At 40.6% G+C, this 19,204-nt stretch overlaps 2 protein-coding genes across 3 annotated transcripts; one reads left to right on the forward strand and one right to left on the reverse strand.

Annotated features, from left to right (window-relative positions):
• Nucleotides 1-1,490: 1,490 nt before the first annotated feature.
• Nucleotides 1,491-18,571, reverse strand: METTL9 (methyltransferase like 9). The gene is given in 6 exon segments (XM_029957922.1): nucleotides 1,491-2,213; nucleotides 11,092-11,276; nucleotides 11,719-11,928; nucleotides 14,099-14,289; nucleotides 18,466-18,559; nucleotides 18,561-18,571. Coding segments are annotated over 6 exon segments (894 nt in total). The 3' UTR covers nucleotides 1,491-2,010.
• Nucleotides 2,992-7,695, forward strand: IGSF6 (immunoglobulin superfamily member 6). 2 transcript variants are annotated; one of them, XM_018067347.2, is made up of 6 exons: nucleotides 2,992-3,092; nucleotides 4,148-4,498; nucleotides 5,399-5,505; nucleotides 6,116-6,169; nucleotides 6,821-6,904; nucleotides 7,262-7,695. In XM_018067347.2, exons 1-6 carry the CDS (start codon nucleotides 3,026-3,028, stop codon nucleotides 7,298-7,300), a joined length of 702 nt encoding a protein of 233 aa, XP_017922836.1. In that variant the 5' UTR covers nucleotides 2,992-3,025; the 3' UTR covers nucleotides 7,301-7,695. The 2 variants fall into 2 exon arrangements, with proteins under 2 accessions (XP_017922836.1, XP_017922837.1); XM_018067348.2 differs by lacking the exon at nucleotides 6,116-6,169.
• Nucleotides 18,572-19,204: the final 633 nt, after the last annotated feature.

The following is a 19,204-nucleotide window of genomic DNA, read 5'->3' on the forward strand; positions in this document are numbered from 1 at the left end:
GGAACTCTGGCTTTAGAAATTCAGGTGTAGGTACAGTCCCCTCAGAGTTATTCTGTTTATTCAACAGGACTAAGCAGGTTTTCAACCCTGCTGAATTTAGGCTTACTCGTAGAAAGCTTTTCTCCATTACTGCTCGTGTTTTAATTCCCCATCTCAAGTGTAAGAATACTTGTTTAAATAGAGTGAACAAAGTAGACCATAAGAAAGAATAAAACAAAAACCTACTATTTACATTGCACCTTCTGTCCCAAAACTTCTCAAAGCTGTTACAAACTGAAGTTTTAAGTGACAGGACTAAAAGATGAGAGACATGAAATGCAGTCCCTTGTGTGATTTTTAACCAGTGGGATTAAAACACTTAAGTACCTTTTAAGAAGTTTGTCTTAATACGTATTTGCTACTTTAAGCTAAATTCATTACACATTAAAAAACATTTTCCCACTACTAGGTGATTACAAGATGAACAGAAGATAAATTAATGGATTCACTCCAGAGCATACATAGCTCATTTTCCCAACAGACAAATCTCATTGTACTATGTGCAAAAATTCAACAGCATCATCCTGAAATGAGAATAATACTGAGTCTGAATTACTGTTGAAAACCCCCTCACCCTATCCTACAGAATACCAACTACTCCACAAAGATGATTGAGAATAAAAGGCTCATAAATTGGCAACAGAAATCATTAACCATCAGACAAAGCCAGCCCAAGGCAAACCTAAAATGACACACTCATGGCATCCCACCTGGCATAAGATCACCAGTAATTATAACAACCCCAACACACAACTTTTTTAGACTTCAAAAGCAATATAAATTAGTTCTTACTTTACTTACCAGATGATATAAAAGCTGAGGTTTCTCTGCTCTCTCACACTTATAGCCCAAGCACTGCAAGACATACTGCTGCCAGCTCTGTACTATTTCTGCTGCTGCTTGTTGTTTTAAAGGTTATATCCCAACTGCCAGAAATTATCCACTTTAAACAGTTTTTTAAAACAAGACATGTTAAAAAAATAGCATTTGTTTAGTGCTCCTGAAGAAAATGTCTCAAGCTACCAAAACCCTCCCAATCAAGTCCCCAGGGCCTGATCCTCAGAGGCAGACAGACTCACAAAATTTGCAAGAAACTGCCTGCAAGTTTTTTGAGCTGAAAACATTTGGGAACAATTTGCTCAGAGAGCTTCTTATTAAACCCATCATTTTAAAGTGCAGTTTTGGCAAGTTCTACCGTAACCCCTTTAGCTGGAAGATGGCATATGCAAAAGCAATGAGAATTTATGAGGCCTTGAGAGAACATGAAGGAAACCCAACCAAAAGTGATACATTTTTTGTGGACTGTTATCCCTTCAAAAAATAATCAAATGCTGTTTAAACAAATGCAAGGTGGTGCTGCTGCTGCAAACTTGATTCTCAACACAAAGAGCAGTTGCTGCAGGTAAGTGTGGCTGTGGTTACAAAAATGAACACAAAAGTTAATGCAAAAGTCATCTCAAAAAAGTTTATTAGCATGATTAAAAACGTGAAGAATGACAGTAAGAAAGTAACTTAGCATGGAAGAATATCCATTTTAACAGTTTTTATTCAACAAGGCTTGAACTGAATGGATAACTTTATTGCCAGATTTCGCTTGATTTTTTTAACAGTTCACACTGTATCAGTTTCACCATTATTAGGAATATTGCTTTTGTTTGGATCTGATCCCTGTTGCAGGTAAATATAAAAAAATATCCCCCATTGCTGCTGGATTGCAGAATGCATTGTTGGTTTAAGAGCAAGTAAAAAAGAAATTCTCAATGGAGGAGTCTGTTTAAAAAACAACCTTTCCCCCCCCCCCCAATCACACTACAAAGAAATACATTAGTATTTTGGCCTTTAAATTTCTTACACGGTATTCATTTAGCATGGCAATCCCAAAAATTCCCTCCCTTTAAGTAACCATAAAATCAAAACCCTCTTTCAGAGGCTGCTCCTTGGGTTAGATTCTGGAGGTTTACTTCAGACACCTTACACTGGCTTGAGGACGAAGACAGCGTCATCCAGCACATAGTAGTCATTGTACATGTCACCTTCACACAGGTATGGCAGTCTGGTGAAAGCCTCTATGGCAAAACCAGCTTTACTGAAAACTTCTGGCAGGCTATTCACCTGCTCTTCCCAAGTCTGCCCTTTGATTTCCAGAACTTCTGAGGGCTTTTCCCACTTGCCACCTACTGAGGAAACAGAACAGTTTTGTTTCAGTTATAAAGCAAACTTCCTTTTCTTACAGAAAGCATAATTACACTGATTATATTCCATGCCACTCCCCACAGGAGGATGACAAGTCACTTGCAGACGTGTTGCAAGATCAGTTCAAGTTTTTTCCTAGTGTACAAAAGCAGCAGCTTCTCAAGGTTATCTTTTGTTACATTTTTAACTTGCAGTGCCAAGAGTGGGTAAAAGGTACCTTCCACTACTGAGGCTGGTGTTCAGCAGACATGGACAGACAATTTAATAAAGCTATTTTCCATGTTTATAACATTCTTTATGCCCACTGTCTGGCCAAAGGTGGCTGCAGATAATTACAGTAAATAGAATCAGCAAGTTGAAAATGATGACTTGCTGTGAAGCTTCCTCCACATGACAGTGGATGGCTACAGAATCTTTGTGCCTCCACTGGCCACCTACCAGCTGACACAGTAAAGGCTGCTGAGGGTCATAGCTATAAAAAAGCCAAGCACCTTGCATCATGCTGGAAAACATGCTACTTGTTCTATCCAGTGAAATTATCTGAAGGATTATAGGTACGACTCTCTGAAGTTCAAAACTTAAAATTCTTCCCTCATTTTCCAAGCAATGTCATGCACAAAACCCAAAAGCTTTCTGGTTGGTTCTGTACTTTTAACCAGTTTACTAAATGCAGTAGTAAACACCCTTCTAAACAGGAAGTTCTACATCTTGTGATTCAGACAGTTCTGCAACTCCAAACATTTCCTAAGTTCCTCTTCCTTCAAGTAGAATCATCTCCAGAGAGATACAAGAAATGGCACCTTTGAACAAACTAAAAAATGTGCTAGTGCTGGCGTTTGACTGGATTCTGTACGGTGCTGGTAAGACTTCTTTTAAGTTTCTTACATTTTCTCATGTAACAGCAGTTAAACAAGACTGAGAATTTTGTGGTGATGATTTGTAACAGAGCTATAAAATAAGAGCAGTGAAAAGTTCTGTGAATCAAGTTAACTTCTACTACCTTCACACAACTTCCAAGTTAAACAACTCCTAGCAAATGCTTTTTCTTCCAAAAGTCTGAAATGCTCATGTAAGCTGTGATTTCTGAGTCAATTCTCACTGCACTTCCCTGCTCACAACACTCCAGCAGCAGCCTGAGCTCAGTGCAACTGTGTTTGTTTGGGAGGAGGGTTTGGGAAGCTCAGCAGGCTCTGATGTTGATCTGACACAGAACGAGTGTTTCATTTTATTCCCGTGAAAGTCACAGACACTGAATCTGCTTGGATTTGGTGAGCAAAATAATGAAGGGCCAATGCTGACTGCTCACCATGGACAGGCTTATAAATTGTATATGAACAGGACTAAGAGACTTCTGTTTATTTTTCTTCTAAGTTGTTATTTTTTGCAAGTGGAAAAGGATGCTATTAAGCTACTACCTTCATTTTCAGAGCAATAATCTTAATTCCATAGTTTAAATAACTATGCCAATTATCTGAATAAAATTTAAATATACTGAAACAGTATTTACATTATGGATTTCAATAAGGACTTAAAAAAATCTCCCAGACCAGTCATATTGAACTTTACCTTTCAGTTCCTTAATTAGAATTCTCTGATAACCTTCCTGTTTTCTCTGCACACATCTTTAAATGTCAGAACTAACAAGTACTATTATTATCCTCAGAAATCCAGAGTCAATACATGTGATGAAGTGGCAGAATGTCTAGGAACTATTGTGAATTCTAATCAATGTTATGAAGTTGCTAAATTATAAATGCTCCAATTTATGACATTTCCACTGCCTGCCATCAGGTTGCCTTACTTGACTCGGATCAGGAATAGCAGAGAGAGAAACCCCTGCAGAACTGCTCTGTACCATAGATTGTACCTTGCTTTTTAACTGTCCCTCACATCACCAATTGTTCCCTCTCAACAGGTGTTACAGACAACTGCCAAGTCACTGTAACACAACCCAGATTTCAGGAAGCTGACTCCCCCATGAGCAGCGTGGTCCTAACATGTGCTTTCTCTGCCTCTGGATGTTCCCCGGCCCGACCTGACGTTCTGTGGTTTCGCTTTTTAACTCACACACATCAGGATTTGTGTACTCCTGCATGCAAAGACCACCAGAAGTACAAAGTACATTTATCAGAAAGCAACACTTCACTTGAGATCAAAGACCTGACTGTAGAAGACAATGGTGTTTATATCTGTGGAATTGCCTTCTCAGATTCAGATTCGCCCCGTTCCAAACAAACAGGAGATGGAACAGTACTAATGAAAACAGGTCAGTTGTTCACTCCTTCTTAACAAAGCTTCTTAGAAGAAATAAATTATCTTTTCTAAACACTCTTTCTATTTATACTTTCAAGAATGACATTTAAGATGGAAATACCAACAAACCCATTAGGAGTAGTGTGACTATATTAAAATGTTAATAGTAAAACCAAAGGCATTCTACAAATAAGCATCTCAGCCTCGTTTGCTAATTAGACTGTTCTGTCACAGGATGCAAATGGCTAGAACTCCACAAAAGGAAGAAGTTTTGTTCTGCTGCTGTCTAACCATACTCTACAGCCTCTTACATAAAGGTTTTAATGGCAATCAGAAAGGAAGTGTCAACAGAAAAATGAGAAGTAGAGACACGGATATTTAGAAGATGTACGTGCAACAGAGACCAGGGGCTGACCTGGGGATTCACTGTCCCAACTTGAGACAAAGGTTTTAGTTCTAAACCTTTGTATCACTTGCCTTCTGGTTAAGAAAATGATGAGACTTCAATAAGTACATTTCACTTTTACATGCTAAAATATAGAAAGAGAAAAAAAAAGAAACACCTAGCTGGATTATTGCTTTCTGTGTTCCTTCCTCTATCTAATTTAATTCCAGAACAGAAGTCTGTGAGCTTTACTCAGAGGTAACTGGATTCCATTCTCTCTCTACCCCTAAAGAAAGGGTTCATAATCAAAACTAACAGGTCTCCATTGCCCTTGCAAACATCTGGGGAAACAAAAGGAAAATGATCTCATGAAGGAATTTAGACCAAAAATGAACCAGAAAAATATTGATGAGTATCAGGTTTTTTAACTGCTCAGAGGAAGGGGGGTGGAATGCACAATCTTAAGAAAATGACATTAATCAGAAGAACTGTCCTTTATTCTAACACTCACTGTTCATAATGGAGCAGGAGAGCAGCACAGCAATGGAAAACTCGCCTTTACCTTCCTGATCATCATCTCATCCTTGCTGTTTGTGTACAGCTCCACTGTGTTCACCTTCTTTGTGGTCTACAAGGTAGGCTCAGAGTGGTATTTCTCATTTTGTTCATTTTGCAAATCTGTGCAGTTTTAACATCTCCATAAGGAGATTAAAAACACCTTCCTGGATTTCATAACTTTTATAGTTGTTTTAAAGAGGTAGTTGGTTGAAGTTCATGTGCTGCACACATTTAGGAACTCTTGTGTGGCACATAACTGGACTCAACAGCAACCACATTTTCTTTTTTCAGTAAAGTGTCTAAAAGAAAAGGTATTCTGAAGTTAAAATTATCCTGAGAGTATTAATCAGGAGATTATCAACACACTCAAAAACCAAAACTAGGAATTACCATTTTAAGTCATCAATCCCCTGGATTAATTTCCAGTAAAAGGAAAATAATTTAAATTTCCTGTCAAAATCAAGTTGTGTCTCAGGCAGGTCCCACTGTACTCAAAGCAAAAATATTTGCAGTATCTACTTCCAGAAGCTGAAAAAGGCTTCACACGTGTGAAAACTTCTGATTTTTACAATGACATAAACAGATCTAATGAATGACTCATCTACAAACTGACACTGAAGAAGGGCAACACTTTTAACTGTTCCCCTTGCTTCTCTTCTTCTGTTTTGTTTTTTATTTTCCCTCCAGTTAAAACCAAAGCTGCTGAAGAAAAGTGGAAAAGACCAAAGAACAGAGAACTGTGTATGTTACCACTTCCTTTGCCCTGTCTGTCATTCAGAGCTTCTTTTTTCTGTCTTTTTAAAGTATACTGGGCATCAAATTTGTGATTAATTGATGATTCTGTTAAAGAGACATTCAAAGCTGTTAAGGCTTCACTTTAGATTTGTACAAAACTACTTATGAGCTTATATTTAACTAATTAATTGATTTATTTTTAACACACTGGACACATGATAAAGTTAATCTGTGTAAAGGCCACATCTACCACAGAGGCTTTAAGTAAATTTTGTTCAAACTTCTGAAAATAACAGGTGTTGCTATTAATTTTTTGTTTCTTTAAATGGTCTGTTTAAAGAAGTATTAAAAACAAATCTATTAAGAATCTCTGTTACCACTTATCCTTGAATAAAAACCTGAAGCCATACATTTAAATACCCATTAAAGAAGGTATGTTTTCTTACATATCTTTCCTTTCCTTACCTATGTTAAGTAATGCAATAGTCATGTAATTTAAAACTCTTCTGCCTGCCAAACCATATGCTTGTAGAGTGTTATTTGTAATGTTCCAAAAGATATAGTCAGGTAAAAAGGCAGGACTATCAAAGCTAGAAAAAGATGTTTCCCACAACTTAAAATGTTGCAATAATATAAAATACTTTTAATAATTTGCAGAAAATAAATAGTGGACGAAAAGTTTTTCAAGCAATAGCCCAAGAACTTCAAAAGCAGGGGTTTGCTGAGCACTGCCAACAGCCTGTAAGTAGCTACCCACCAATAACAAAATTTATAGGGAACCAAGATTTTTTAAGAGTATACCATTTCTATGTCCTCTGGAAATAGACTTTTCTTTTTTCAAGTTGATAAAGGTCAAAAAAAGAATTCTGTAAAACAGTCAAAGACACTATAAAGCATTCTAAATGACCATACATATACTTTTATATATACATATATATGATAATATATACTTTATAAAATATATGCATAGACATTTAAAAATGAAACTGCCATAAATTTGTATTTTGCCAAGATAGAGTTTGCCTCAAAAAAGAAATTCTGCCTTTATATTAAAAAAATCCACATCAGTAAGGAAATACTTCTGCATTTTTCCTTCAGGATGACTTGGAAGCTGACACTGTTTACCAGAACAGATGAGCACGTGCAGCAGTTCAGATTTGTTCGGTGTTTGTCGTGCAAGCAAAGGGGCAGGTGAAGAAGTGAAGCTTCTTCACAGACCTCCTTTGCTGTAAAGGAAGGTGAAGAACACTGCCCTGCAAGGTTTTCTTGAGAGAATCTTCTAAACAGATCACCAAACCCAAGGGCATTGTGCATTACACCTGTGTTACATATTCCATTGTCCATTCTGCAGGAGTGAAAACCGTGGGGAAAAAAGAGTTCATCTCTCATAAGACAACTGCTGATGCTTCAGAAAAGTCTCCTTTTTCAGTTTAGATTTAATTCTGTGTCTTTGTTTTCTTTTTACATAAACTTATATGTATTCCTTTTACATGAATCGAGCACTTGTGAAAGATGTATGATAATTGACAGCAACAGAAAATAAACTCGTTTCATAGGTGAAACTCTGGGTTTAGTCCTGTTAATGTGATAGTTATTGATGTAAAATATACAGACCAACAGCTGCAGAGCCTTAACAAGAGCTTAAACAGAGCAAACCCTGTGTTAGACAGGCAAGCAGAAAAAAATGACTATATAAACACATGTACTATCATGGTAAAGCTCATTTGGGATGGGAGTTTCTTCCTAGGCTATCCAGGAAAGGAAAGTAGTGGTCATTGTGAAAAGGTTACTTCTCCAATACTAAAATTCACTTGCTAGACAAAAAATCTCCCTCTTCCAGTCCCACCATCCAAAGTCAGGATTACCTGGAGCACCAAGTTTTGCCTTTCTGTGCCTGTTCAATATGGACACAAGCACAAAACAGAACTGTGCTACTCAGTCAAAGGCAGGATACTTTTTCCTTTTTTTATAGTACCTTTTCTTCTTTAGCAGTTACTACCCAGCCAATCTACAAAATCAGCACTTCTACAGGATATCTGATATGATCAGGCATTCTCCCTGATAAGGAACAGCTGCATCTTTTATCATAATTTAAATAAAGCAAGGCTTTGTTTAACGAATGAAGTGGCATTTCTCACTTCAGCGAGATGAGAACTGACAACTGAGACAAAGCAAGGGTCCATCTCCCACAGTACTGTGTGTTTCCAGCTCCATTTAATAGCAAATATTTCAGGAAGATGGAAAACATGCCTTTGCCTTCTCATTCCTGTCAATCAATCACAAGGACATTGATGTGTTCAACAAGAAAATTTCACACTTCCAGGCTGGTAGTGTTCACTACTTCTGAAGTGTGGGATCTCTGACATTTTATTTTAGAGAAACTTCAACCAGTCTAGTCATATATTATGTAGTAATGACTTTTTATGTAAATATTATGTCTATATTAGGAAATACAAAGGATTCTTATACGACCCTCTGAGATACCTGTCAAAAGTGTAAAGCTGTAATACTTGTTCTTATGTGACTAGTCTAAAACCTTCTGATTCACCAGGCTTTCCTGACAAATTTAGACATGTGCAATAATTGCATTACTGGTGTTCTGCATGTTGAAAATAAGGCTGAGAAGGCACAGGGAGAATTTACAATGAAGCTGCTCTGGACTCTAGGTGTCACTGTAATTCCAGAAACAGTAAGCACAGATCTGTATTTTACTTCCTCCTCCACCTTGCTTTGTTCTATTAAAGCAAGTTTTATGTGATTCACACAGACAGTTTCCACCATTACCATCCCATTACACTACATGTAATAACCCAAATATCTCGTTTTGATTAAAATAATTCTGCATTTCTAGAAATGGATTTATACACTGACCAAGCACCTTACCTGCCCCAACTCCTCTCAATTTGTTCTCCCTCTACAAAATTCATGGTTCTCTATGAGGGTCCAAGCTGTTTTTAATTAGCTGCTACAAGAAGTTGCTTGAGCCATGAAATTCTCTCCTCTTTGAATGTTCCAAGTATAATATTATTAAATATAAAGCATATGTACATACCTGTATTTTTTTAAAATGCATCTAGTAAAACAGCTCAGTGAAAATATTGAAATTCTACAATTGTTTGTACATCATGAAGACAGTTTGGCAGTTCAGTGTCTTGTTTTTTTAGACTACAGTTAAACAGATCTTAAGTGGGAAAGCATCTGTGGAATGACAGTAACTTTTGTCTGTGCTAAACTGCATTGTGTATATGGGCCCATATCCACAATAGTGGCAAATAGACAAACTGAGTATGTTTTTAAGCTTCAGAACATATTAAAGGAATAAAACTGCCTTAAGCAAAGTGACTAATCTGCTACAAGTCACCACCACGAATAAAATGATGACTTTGGTTTACAAAACATCTTACAAGAGTATTTCAGCTTTCAACAAGTAGGAATGACTAAGCTCAACAATCACAGAACAGGTTTCCAGTCCCTTGGGATTTATAAATTTTACCACTATTCTCCTCCCAGTGTAGGATACAAGGGGACTTGGAATAGTTTCTTCCTTAGCACTCCCTGTTGAGCCAGGGAGTTGTACATGATCTGCCACAGGGTTACCCAACAACATGCAGAGAAGTAGGTGCAGGGTGCAGTAGTGATTGCAAAACCCTATTGTGTTTTGAAGCTTTGAAGGCACACAAACAAAACAGCCACCCAAAGTATTTCTCAGTTTCTGCTTCTAAAATGCCCGTGAAACACTAGAAGGACACTGCTGGTATTTAGAATTTTAAAGAATTACTACAAAAGGAAGTTATATTGTTCCACGTGACAGGAACAACAGGTTGTAACCAAATATGCTTGAAATACTGTACAGGTGCATAAGTGAACCCCTCGATCCAATTTAAGACACACTACTTTTCAGAATAGTTCCAAAATTATTAGCTTAAATACTTATAGTATTCTTCATATAGTATTTCTTAATCTGATGGCATTGTTTTTTATACTTAAAAGTTTTTTCTCCCTTCTCCCACCAAAATACCCCTGACATATAAAAAGAGAACAGTAGATTCAGTTTGATGCATTTGTGATTGCCAGAACATTATTAGTTCTGTATTTTCTGGGCATCCATGCCTTCCCACAGACAAGTCTTAATACTCAAGAAGAACCAGCGTCCAAACAATGACTGATGAACACCAGCCTTCTGGAATTCAAACCACCTTTAGGGTGCCTCCACCAAAATCCACAATCACAGGCATGCAAAGAAGATTTTCGGGTCTCTTTTGAAGGTTAGTCACAAGGAGAGGTTCATTTGAAACTCTCTCATGTATTTCTTTAAAATGTAACTAGGGGAAATAATGGAGTCCTGGCACTGAATTTTACTTTTTAATGCCTGTTACTAGCACAATGAATACAATACTAACAGTGGTCAATACTTTGTATTAGGAGGGGCCTATATTTTACTTTGAGAGTTCATGTTGGAAAGTGATCGTTCTCTCCCAATGAATTTTTAGGTGGGATTCACCTGGAACACTTGAAACAGTTTGTCCTAACTGCTTTATTCAGCATTAGACAGTTCTGATGGGTTTGCTCAGTGGGTCACTAGAGACAACTGGGATTACCTCTAGCTAAAAGGCCCTAATCAGAGACCAGTTTTCCCATATTACTCCAACAGAGCTGAAATGTGGCAACTTGCAGAACAGGATCTGTGACTTCACTATTTAAGCTTTTTGTTGGTGCCAACAATTATGCTGGTGAATTAAGTAAGCAGCTTACATCATGTGGCCTATTTACCTATGATTTCATACTTCTGAATATGCCCCGTACAAGTTATTTGTAAAACAAAAAAAATAAAATAGGAGCATGTTATTTATTAAACATTTAATTTGAAATACTATATCCTACAGAAGTTTTCTTTAGTTGCCTAAGTAACTGTTAATCTGTGTACTTACCATTTTCCACATAGGGGTGAAATGGCAGAACCAGTGCTAGAATGACCCTGCCTTTGGTTGGCTCCACTACACTTCTAATATCCTTTAATAGAGTCAGTGGTTGATCACAGCGATCCAGCAAATTCAAACAGCTGATAACATCATACTGAAATCCTGTGTTTTGCCATTCATTTACACCAAGCACCCTAAAAAAAGGAAAGAGAAAGAGATATAGTCTGTTAAACAAAACCAGCTGAGTTCAGAGAGAACCACTGAAGACAAAATTCCCTATGGATGTGCTGGCAGTGCAGGTAAGGTCAGCCACTGAGGCAATGAGAAGAGACAGACATGATCCCTTCTGGCCTTTTGGAAAAGAAAACTAAATCAATGATCAGCATGGCTATATATCCAGCCCTGTGAACCTTTATACTGCCTTACAATCATCAGGCAATAAAGGACACCAAAAACACCACTGGTAAGAGGGAGCATCAGATGTGTTTGTTTTCCTGCTTTTGTACAGATTAACCTTTTCCATAGCAATCAATGAAAGAACTGAGTGAAAATACTGAACATTCATTAAATATTACAAATAGATTACTTTGCTGTAATGTCTGATATAAAGGATGTAGGAAGTATTTGGTGCCATACCTGTATTTCTTCTTCTGAAGCTGCCATATCATCGTTTCAGACAGTTCAGTGGCATAGATTTCTTCAAAGTGAGGACTCATGACTTTAGTGACTTCTCCATCCCCAGCCCCTAAATCAAGAAGTCTGTGGGATTTCCAGTCGGGATTTATTTTAAGCAGTCTTTGAAATTGTTCTGGGGAGAACACAAACATTGAGCCCCTTCCCAGCAGCCTGAAATGTAAAAAACGAGAAATGACCGATTCTGTACAAACTTTAACAGGACAGACAATGAAGGAATTTACAATGTGCTTTGGCAGGAAACAGTCAAACATAATAGTAGACAAGGTCACTGCTCAGATAAATTTTAAATCCAGTTCAACTTGCCTTGCACTTGTCAGAGATCAAACACTCAGCCACATGCAGTTACAGTGGTTAAGACTTCAGGAGGAATTTGATTAAGTAAGGAAGAGCTCATGGGGTGCAGCTCAAGGAAATGATCACATTAAAAAAAAAGAGGAGGGGGGGAGAAAGAGAAGAAGAGATAAAGGCTGAACCTTATTTGATACATTTGCAGTTTTGAATCTCTGCCACCAACCTTAAAAAAAAAGAGAAGTAACAGAGAAAATAAAATGGCTGCAGACACAGAAGTATGCACCATGAATAAGGAATAGGATGTGGAACTAGGAGGGAAGCCAGGGAACAAACTTAAAAAAAGGATGGGGGCAACACTGCTGGAGGGGCAAAAGAGGTTTTTTTAATTCTATTCTACAATGCTTTTGCTGCTAGCTGCAGATCAACATGAAAAGCCATGGAATAGAAAATAGGCAACTCATTAAGGAATTGGGTAGAGGTGACAGTTGGATTCCTTATGGATCAAGTCAATGACATCCCCGCCCACAACTGTTTGAAGACTCCACAGTGACACCTTTCAGCTGTCAGAGCAGAATTCAGATGATGAAACAGTTACAAGAACAAGGAGAGGAAAAAGAATTGGTCAGTAATAGACTGCAGGTAGATAAATACCATTCTTTAAACTACTGTTGGGTAGCAGGTTAAACTTAAAGACAATGAACAGAGAAAAAAAGCAAACAAAAAAAAGGTAAACAAAGATATAAAGAATCAAAGAATTAAAATTGTGAAAAGGAGGTGGCCTAGGAAAGACTGACTCTACTAAAAAGCAAAGAAAATAACAACAAAAAGGTTAGAGTAGGCAAAGTCATACAGAAGAAACTAAAGTAGGATATCAGATGTATAAAAATAAACAGACCACATCCAATTTAAGTAGAGCCCCCTTGCAGCACACTTGTGTCAGTCCACACTGTATAATTGGCTCATAGCTATTATTCTTAACAGCATTATGAGGTGTTATTCAAAGCCCTGAAGAGCCTTTGAAAAAAAAAAATGGAAGAGAAAAGAAGAGACCAAAGGAACCTTTATATAAAGCTACACATAACTAAGAACACCACAGGGAAGCTCATAAAGTCATCTGGGTAGAAAATAAGAAAAAAGTCTATTTTTCTAGCCTTAGCAGACAGCTCCTATCATATCAGACTGTGCAGAAGTATGTAGTAGGTGCAGAGGTGAGGATGGTGGAGAAATTGCCTAAATGTAACAAAATGCATTCTTCATAACAGATAAGCTGTGAAATGTGTCTGAGTGGGGTGACATGAGCAAAAAAAGGCACTGACTTCTTTGGAAAAAATCCTAAATCACCCATGAACAGCCAAACTCCCCTTCAGCCACAAGAGAGACTGATACAATAAGAATAAGAAAATATTGTTTTATCAACTTATGTTTTCCTGCTTTCCTGATGTTTCATCAGTCAAACGTGCTGCATCAGAAGTTATCTGTTCAAGTCCAGCTTTCACACAAACTGAGGTGGAATGGTTTTACAGAACAAGAGAAAGGACAGAATTCCACATTAATGCCACCAGACTCAACACTTGGCCAACTTTGCACTGTTCAGAAATCTGCCATGATTTGCAGTGGGCATGCACACACTCTCCAGGAAAAAGTTTCAGGTGCAATCCAGAACTGACTGGATACACCCACCACCAAGGACAATCCCAACAGCAACTGATACAAACACGGCAGTAGGGAAAGGGCAAGGTGGGAAGGGAAGAAAGCAGAGGGAAATTAATACAAGTAATTGTTATAAAATACAATTAGAGTCCTCTGTCTTTTATTAATTGGAATTACCTCCCCTGTGCCCCCCCGGAAATGGTGTTCATCAGCTAAGAGGGCCGGGCATGAAGAGCACAGAGGGCATTTCACATCTGAGAGACCACAAAGGGAAAGGTATACATGTTGAAAAGCTGACAGATCAAGGGGTAGGGCTGAACATTTGAAAACTCTAAATCCAAACTGTATGTAGTTTACCCCAGATTAACTTTTCACTTACCCATTGATAGATGTTCTAGACATAAAAAGGCTAAAACTGGAGGACACAATGGAGTGGTAGAGCTGGATAAACAGCCAGCCTGACTTCTCAATGCTGTTGTTTAAGAAGATCTGTGTTCCTTGGTCAAGGTAACTCTGGACAAAAATGGGCTGAAGGGATTCAGACAACTGTTCTGTGTTGCAGACATACCACTGGAGAAAGAGATAAAGGACCATTAAAAGGTTCGGCAAGATAAAACCAGAAGTAGTTAAAATTAATACATGGAAATCTAGTATCAATTTTCCTAAATATAAAAAATTAGTTTTTGCTACAGATTTCTCAACAAACTTCAGGATTAAATTAATTTAGAATTCTAATGAAGGGAGGACCAATTACTTGCTAAAAAATACTGCTTTTAATTTTTGTCCTAATCGTTACCCTGTACTTTGAAGAAATCTATAAAATAAATTCCCTAGAAAGCAAACACAGCTCCTCTAGGGAACAGCATCACTCTGATAAAATAGTATGAAGCAGGACTTTTCCCTAGGCATCCTCTGAAGAGAGATCAGCAAGTGCACTTCAAATATTTTTCAAGGAAAGAAGAATCCAATATATACATTAGACCACAGCTTGTATGTCTTACAGCTGAACTATGTTTTTCACTTACCAAGCAAATCCACAAGTCTTTCAAACAATTTTATCTATGAAACTCCTTCTTTAAAACCTTGCAAAACAAGGCAAACCTGCAGAAATTCTGACATTTTGGGACCCTCATGGTCACCTTTTGCACCTCCAGCAAACCCCTCCAATGCTGCAACATTCTGGAATGTCAGCACTGATAATAAAATTCAAAAGGCTGCTCATTGCTAGGTTGCAATGCCAAGCTTAAAGCCCCCTCAACTTGACATTCAAAAGTTATTAAAGTTTCAAATGCAATTTTAATTAGGAAGGTCACTATTATTTCTCACTCTCCTACACTTCTGTGGAGTTATTGTCAGTCCTTCTTGTAGAATGCCATTGTGTCTCTTTTCTTATAATCAAGAATTATTCCCTACAGCCAACACCATCTTATCTCCCCCTTGGATCTTGCAATAATGTTCCTTAATGTGGCTGTAAGAGTTCATTGTGCAGACAGGGAGTTGTGAGTATCCGAAAGAGAAATGGAGAGTTTGAACAGAACCTTGGAAAAAATACACATGGAAGGGCAGAAACAATCAGCTGGGGGAACTCCAGTTAAATTTAAAACTTAGATTTAACACCTAAGGCACTGTGAAGACGTGTGCTCATATCCTGATCCCTTCACATTTGTTTGCCTTGTTGGGAGAGGAACGTTCACTTAATGCAGGTTTACACAGCATTCAGCACAGTGGGACTTCCAGTCATTACTATAATGCAAATAATAATGGGGCAGGATTCTTATTCCAGTGTCTGCTGCTTCACAGCAGCAGTGCCAGCAAGCAGAGGGGAGCAGGGAGCTGCACCAAGGTCATTGTGCCAGATCCATGAACAGGGGCTCCATCAAACACTGGCCCAAAGTAGCAAGGGATGTTCAGACCCTTCAGCTGAGGAGCAAACATGTGCCTGCTCAGGTTTACTTTGAAAACCACCTGGATAATGGGTGCACTTCTGGCAGAATGAGCCTCTTGACTGTGCTTTCAAACACACTTGTAGAGAGCACAAGTGAGTGCTCCTTTCCTCTAAAACACAGATTTTGAGCAAGTCTGTACCACATGATGGAACCTGGCACAGGGATCCCCCAGAGTGCTGATTTACCACTTTAGGTGTTTTCTCACTGCAGTGCAGCACTAGATAAATGAATCAGCACAGTCCAGTGATTCCCAAAAGGAATCCTTAGTGGGTCATGAAAAACCACTAAAGCAGCAGCCTGGGTACTCTGTCCATTCATCTTCAGAAGCAAATTTCAAGAGCCTGGCAGGAGCAAGCAATCCCAAGGAGCTGCAGAGCAGGCTGGGATGTGCATCAGGTGCACTCATGAGGCCGCTGCCTCACTACACTGAACAGGTTTGGTGTGGCTTAAGACGATTTGCCTTTTGCAACGTGTTGCCATTTTCAATCCAGAAGAAAACACACTCAGCTATCAAAGCTTTGGGAAACACAGGCTCTGTTCCATAAGAAATAGGACTACACACATGCTGCACCCGAGCTCATACAGCCTGGACTTCTGCACTGAGCTGACACCTGTAGTTCCACTGAAAAACAACAGTCCTGCAATTCTGGTCTTTAAAACTCTAAATATTGACATAACCACTGGCAGAAGGATGATGGTGACACCTAACATAACCTTGTTTCCAGAAATTAGGCTTTATTCACAGATCTCCTCTAATTTTGATATGGTTTAGTGGCCATGGTGGTACTCGATCAAAGGTTGAACTTGATGATCTTGGAGTTCTTTTCCAACCTTAAGAATTCAATGATTCTACAATTCTCCATGGTTAATCTTGCCAATAAGGTTATTGACAAATACCTATACAACCCTAACAAGTAACAGAAATTACAGCAAACTGTAAGTAAAAAAAAAAAAAAGGTAAAACCAACACAAATTTCAAATGAAAAAACTGGTGAAAAACAACTTAACTCTGGAACTATCTCCTCAGAACAGAAACTGCTTTTGTTTTCATTCATGTACAGTATATGAAAGGCCACTAGTTTCATGACACAAAGTGTATCAATCTCTCATATCTTTTCAGACTGTTGTATTAAGACTTTTGTTATAATAAAAGTTATAATTCTTACAACTCTTGCCTAATATTAGTAAAAGGACAAACAAGTTCTTTTAGATAATCTGCATAAAACTAATTAAGTCAGTAAAACTGCAAAGTTCCAGGGGTCTCAAGCTGCAATCCTTACTTATGAGTAACCCCACAAACTCGCTAATCGTAAATCTTACTAAATGTACTAAAAAATCAATACTCTAAATTTTAAATCTAGATCAAATAAATCAGAAATGGAGATTATCCACTGCAGACCATCTACCTGTGAATGACATGATCACCTCCATAACACATTTCCCTAGATGACTTGTCTTCCTAGTAATTTTTAACAACACAAAAGACTCAGATTTTCTTTGTTCGCCAGAAGGAAGGTTTTTTTCCATAAACCTAAATTCTACTTCTCTTTGTATTTATGCACTGAATGAACCACACATGTATTAAACCCCAGTGATACATTCCCTCAGCAGTAAGATTCTGGATGTCAATGCCCACCCTGAGCATTAAGAACCTGTAGTAATGGATCAGCTTGAAGAATTATGGTGCATAACCATAATAAACCCTTTGTACAGCAGTCCTCAAGTGTTCATGCTGTGTCTTCTTCGTTAGCTCAGTTCTGCATATATTACCTACATTAAGCTGCCATCTCCCTTCCCCAATAAGTTTTTATTAGCCCCTCTAACTCCTCTCAGATTTTCAGTTGCATTTTGCCAAAATGTAGAACAGGTTTGAATATATTCCAAATGAAATCTATCACATAACCATTTAATTGCTAGGGTATAGCCCCTGACTTCTCCACAAGGTACTGACCCATGTGCCTACACTGCCCAAATATAGCACCTAACCTTTTATTGCAGCCGGATCACATTGCAATAACTCATTCCCAGTTTGCCACCTCCTACTGCTCCAAGGCCTCTGAGAGCTTTGCAGTTCCCTACTTTGTTTTCCTCCAGAGGCACCGGTACTGATGACAAACATCCCTGTGATTAGAAACCCACCCCCCTCAACACCACCACCTGCAGACTTCGCGGAAGCCTCTGACGGGGCTCAGTGGGACAGACCGGGGGGTACATCCACACACTGGGATGTACATCCACACATTGCGATGTATGTAACACAGACCGGGGGGTACACCCACACACTGGGATGTACATCCACTCACCGGGGGTACACCCGCGTACTGGGATGTACATTCACAAACCGAGGGGTACACCCACACACTGGGATGTACATTCACAAACCGAGGGGTACACCCACACACTGGGATGTACATCCACTCACCGGGGGTACACCCACTCACTGGGGCCGCAGTCCCCCGGGAGCAGCTCTGCCCCGCCCCACCGCGGCTCCCCCGCCGGGCTCTCCCCGACCCCCCAGCGGCCCCTCAGCGCCGGTCACGCCCCCCGGCGCCCCGGGGCGCCCGTCCCACACGGGCGGCACACGGCAAAACTTTCTCACCGGAGCGCGAGCAGTTCCCTCTCTTAATGTCTCGCTGCCCGCCCGGAGCCCCCTCAGCCCGCACCGGGGTCCCCGCTCCCCCGCCGCTCCCTCCGCCGCACCCCGCCCTCCCCGCCGCGCTCCCGGGGCGGGGGTCCTGTGCCGCCCCCCCCGCCGCGCTAGGAGCAGGCTGCCATGTGCGGCCCGCCGCCCCGGGCTTACCTGGTGGTTCTCCCTGACGCCCGGCGCGCGCTGGCGTGGCTGCCCATCATATTCACGATAAGAGCCTGATAAAGGGCTCCGCAGGTATGCGCAGGCCAGCCCACATCTTCCTTCCTGCGCACCACAGGAGCAGGATGTTAGCAGCCCAGCCAGCACAGCCACCGTTCCTCATGGGGAACGGGCGCGCTCATCCACCCGCGCGGCGCCGCCGCCCCCCGGCCCTCCATGCAGCGGCGCTCCGCTCGGGCCCTGCCTGCACACGCTCCGCGCGAACCGCCGCCGCGGCAAGCGGGCCCGCCCTGAACGCCTTCGCTGCGACCACGCCGGGCCTCGCGCCAACCCGCTCCCTCCCTCTTCTCTCTCCCTTCCCTGCCCAATGGCCGGCGGCGGTCGGCCGCCTTCGACCGAGCGGCAGGGCGCGGCGGCGCGCTGCCCTAGGCGCACGGCGGATGCTCGGCCGGGACCACCTCCCTCCTCCCGCCCGAGCACCGCGGGCTGGCGCGGCCCCCTTGGCGGAGGTTCGCCCACGTGCCCCGGTGCCGCCCTGTCACCCCGGTGCGCCTGCGCAGAGCGGCCCGGCGGGAGCGGGGCTGAGGGACAGGGACCCCACGAGCCGGGGCCGAGGGAGTCACGGGAACACCGAACCCATTCGGTCGGAAGAGAGCTCCGGGACCATCGAGTCCAACCTGTGTCCGAACACCACCGTGTCAACCAGACCATGGCACTGAGTGCCACGTCC

The sequence above is a fragment of the Manacus vitellinus genome, unplaced genomic scaffold, assembly GCF_001715985.3.
Source record: "Manacus vitellinus isolate BGI_N305 unplaced genomic scaffold, ASM171598v3 scaffold_12_pilon, whole genome shotgun sequence".
NCBI lineage: Eukaryota > Metazoa > Chordata > Aves > Passeriformes > Pipridae > Manacus > Manacus vitellinus.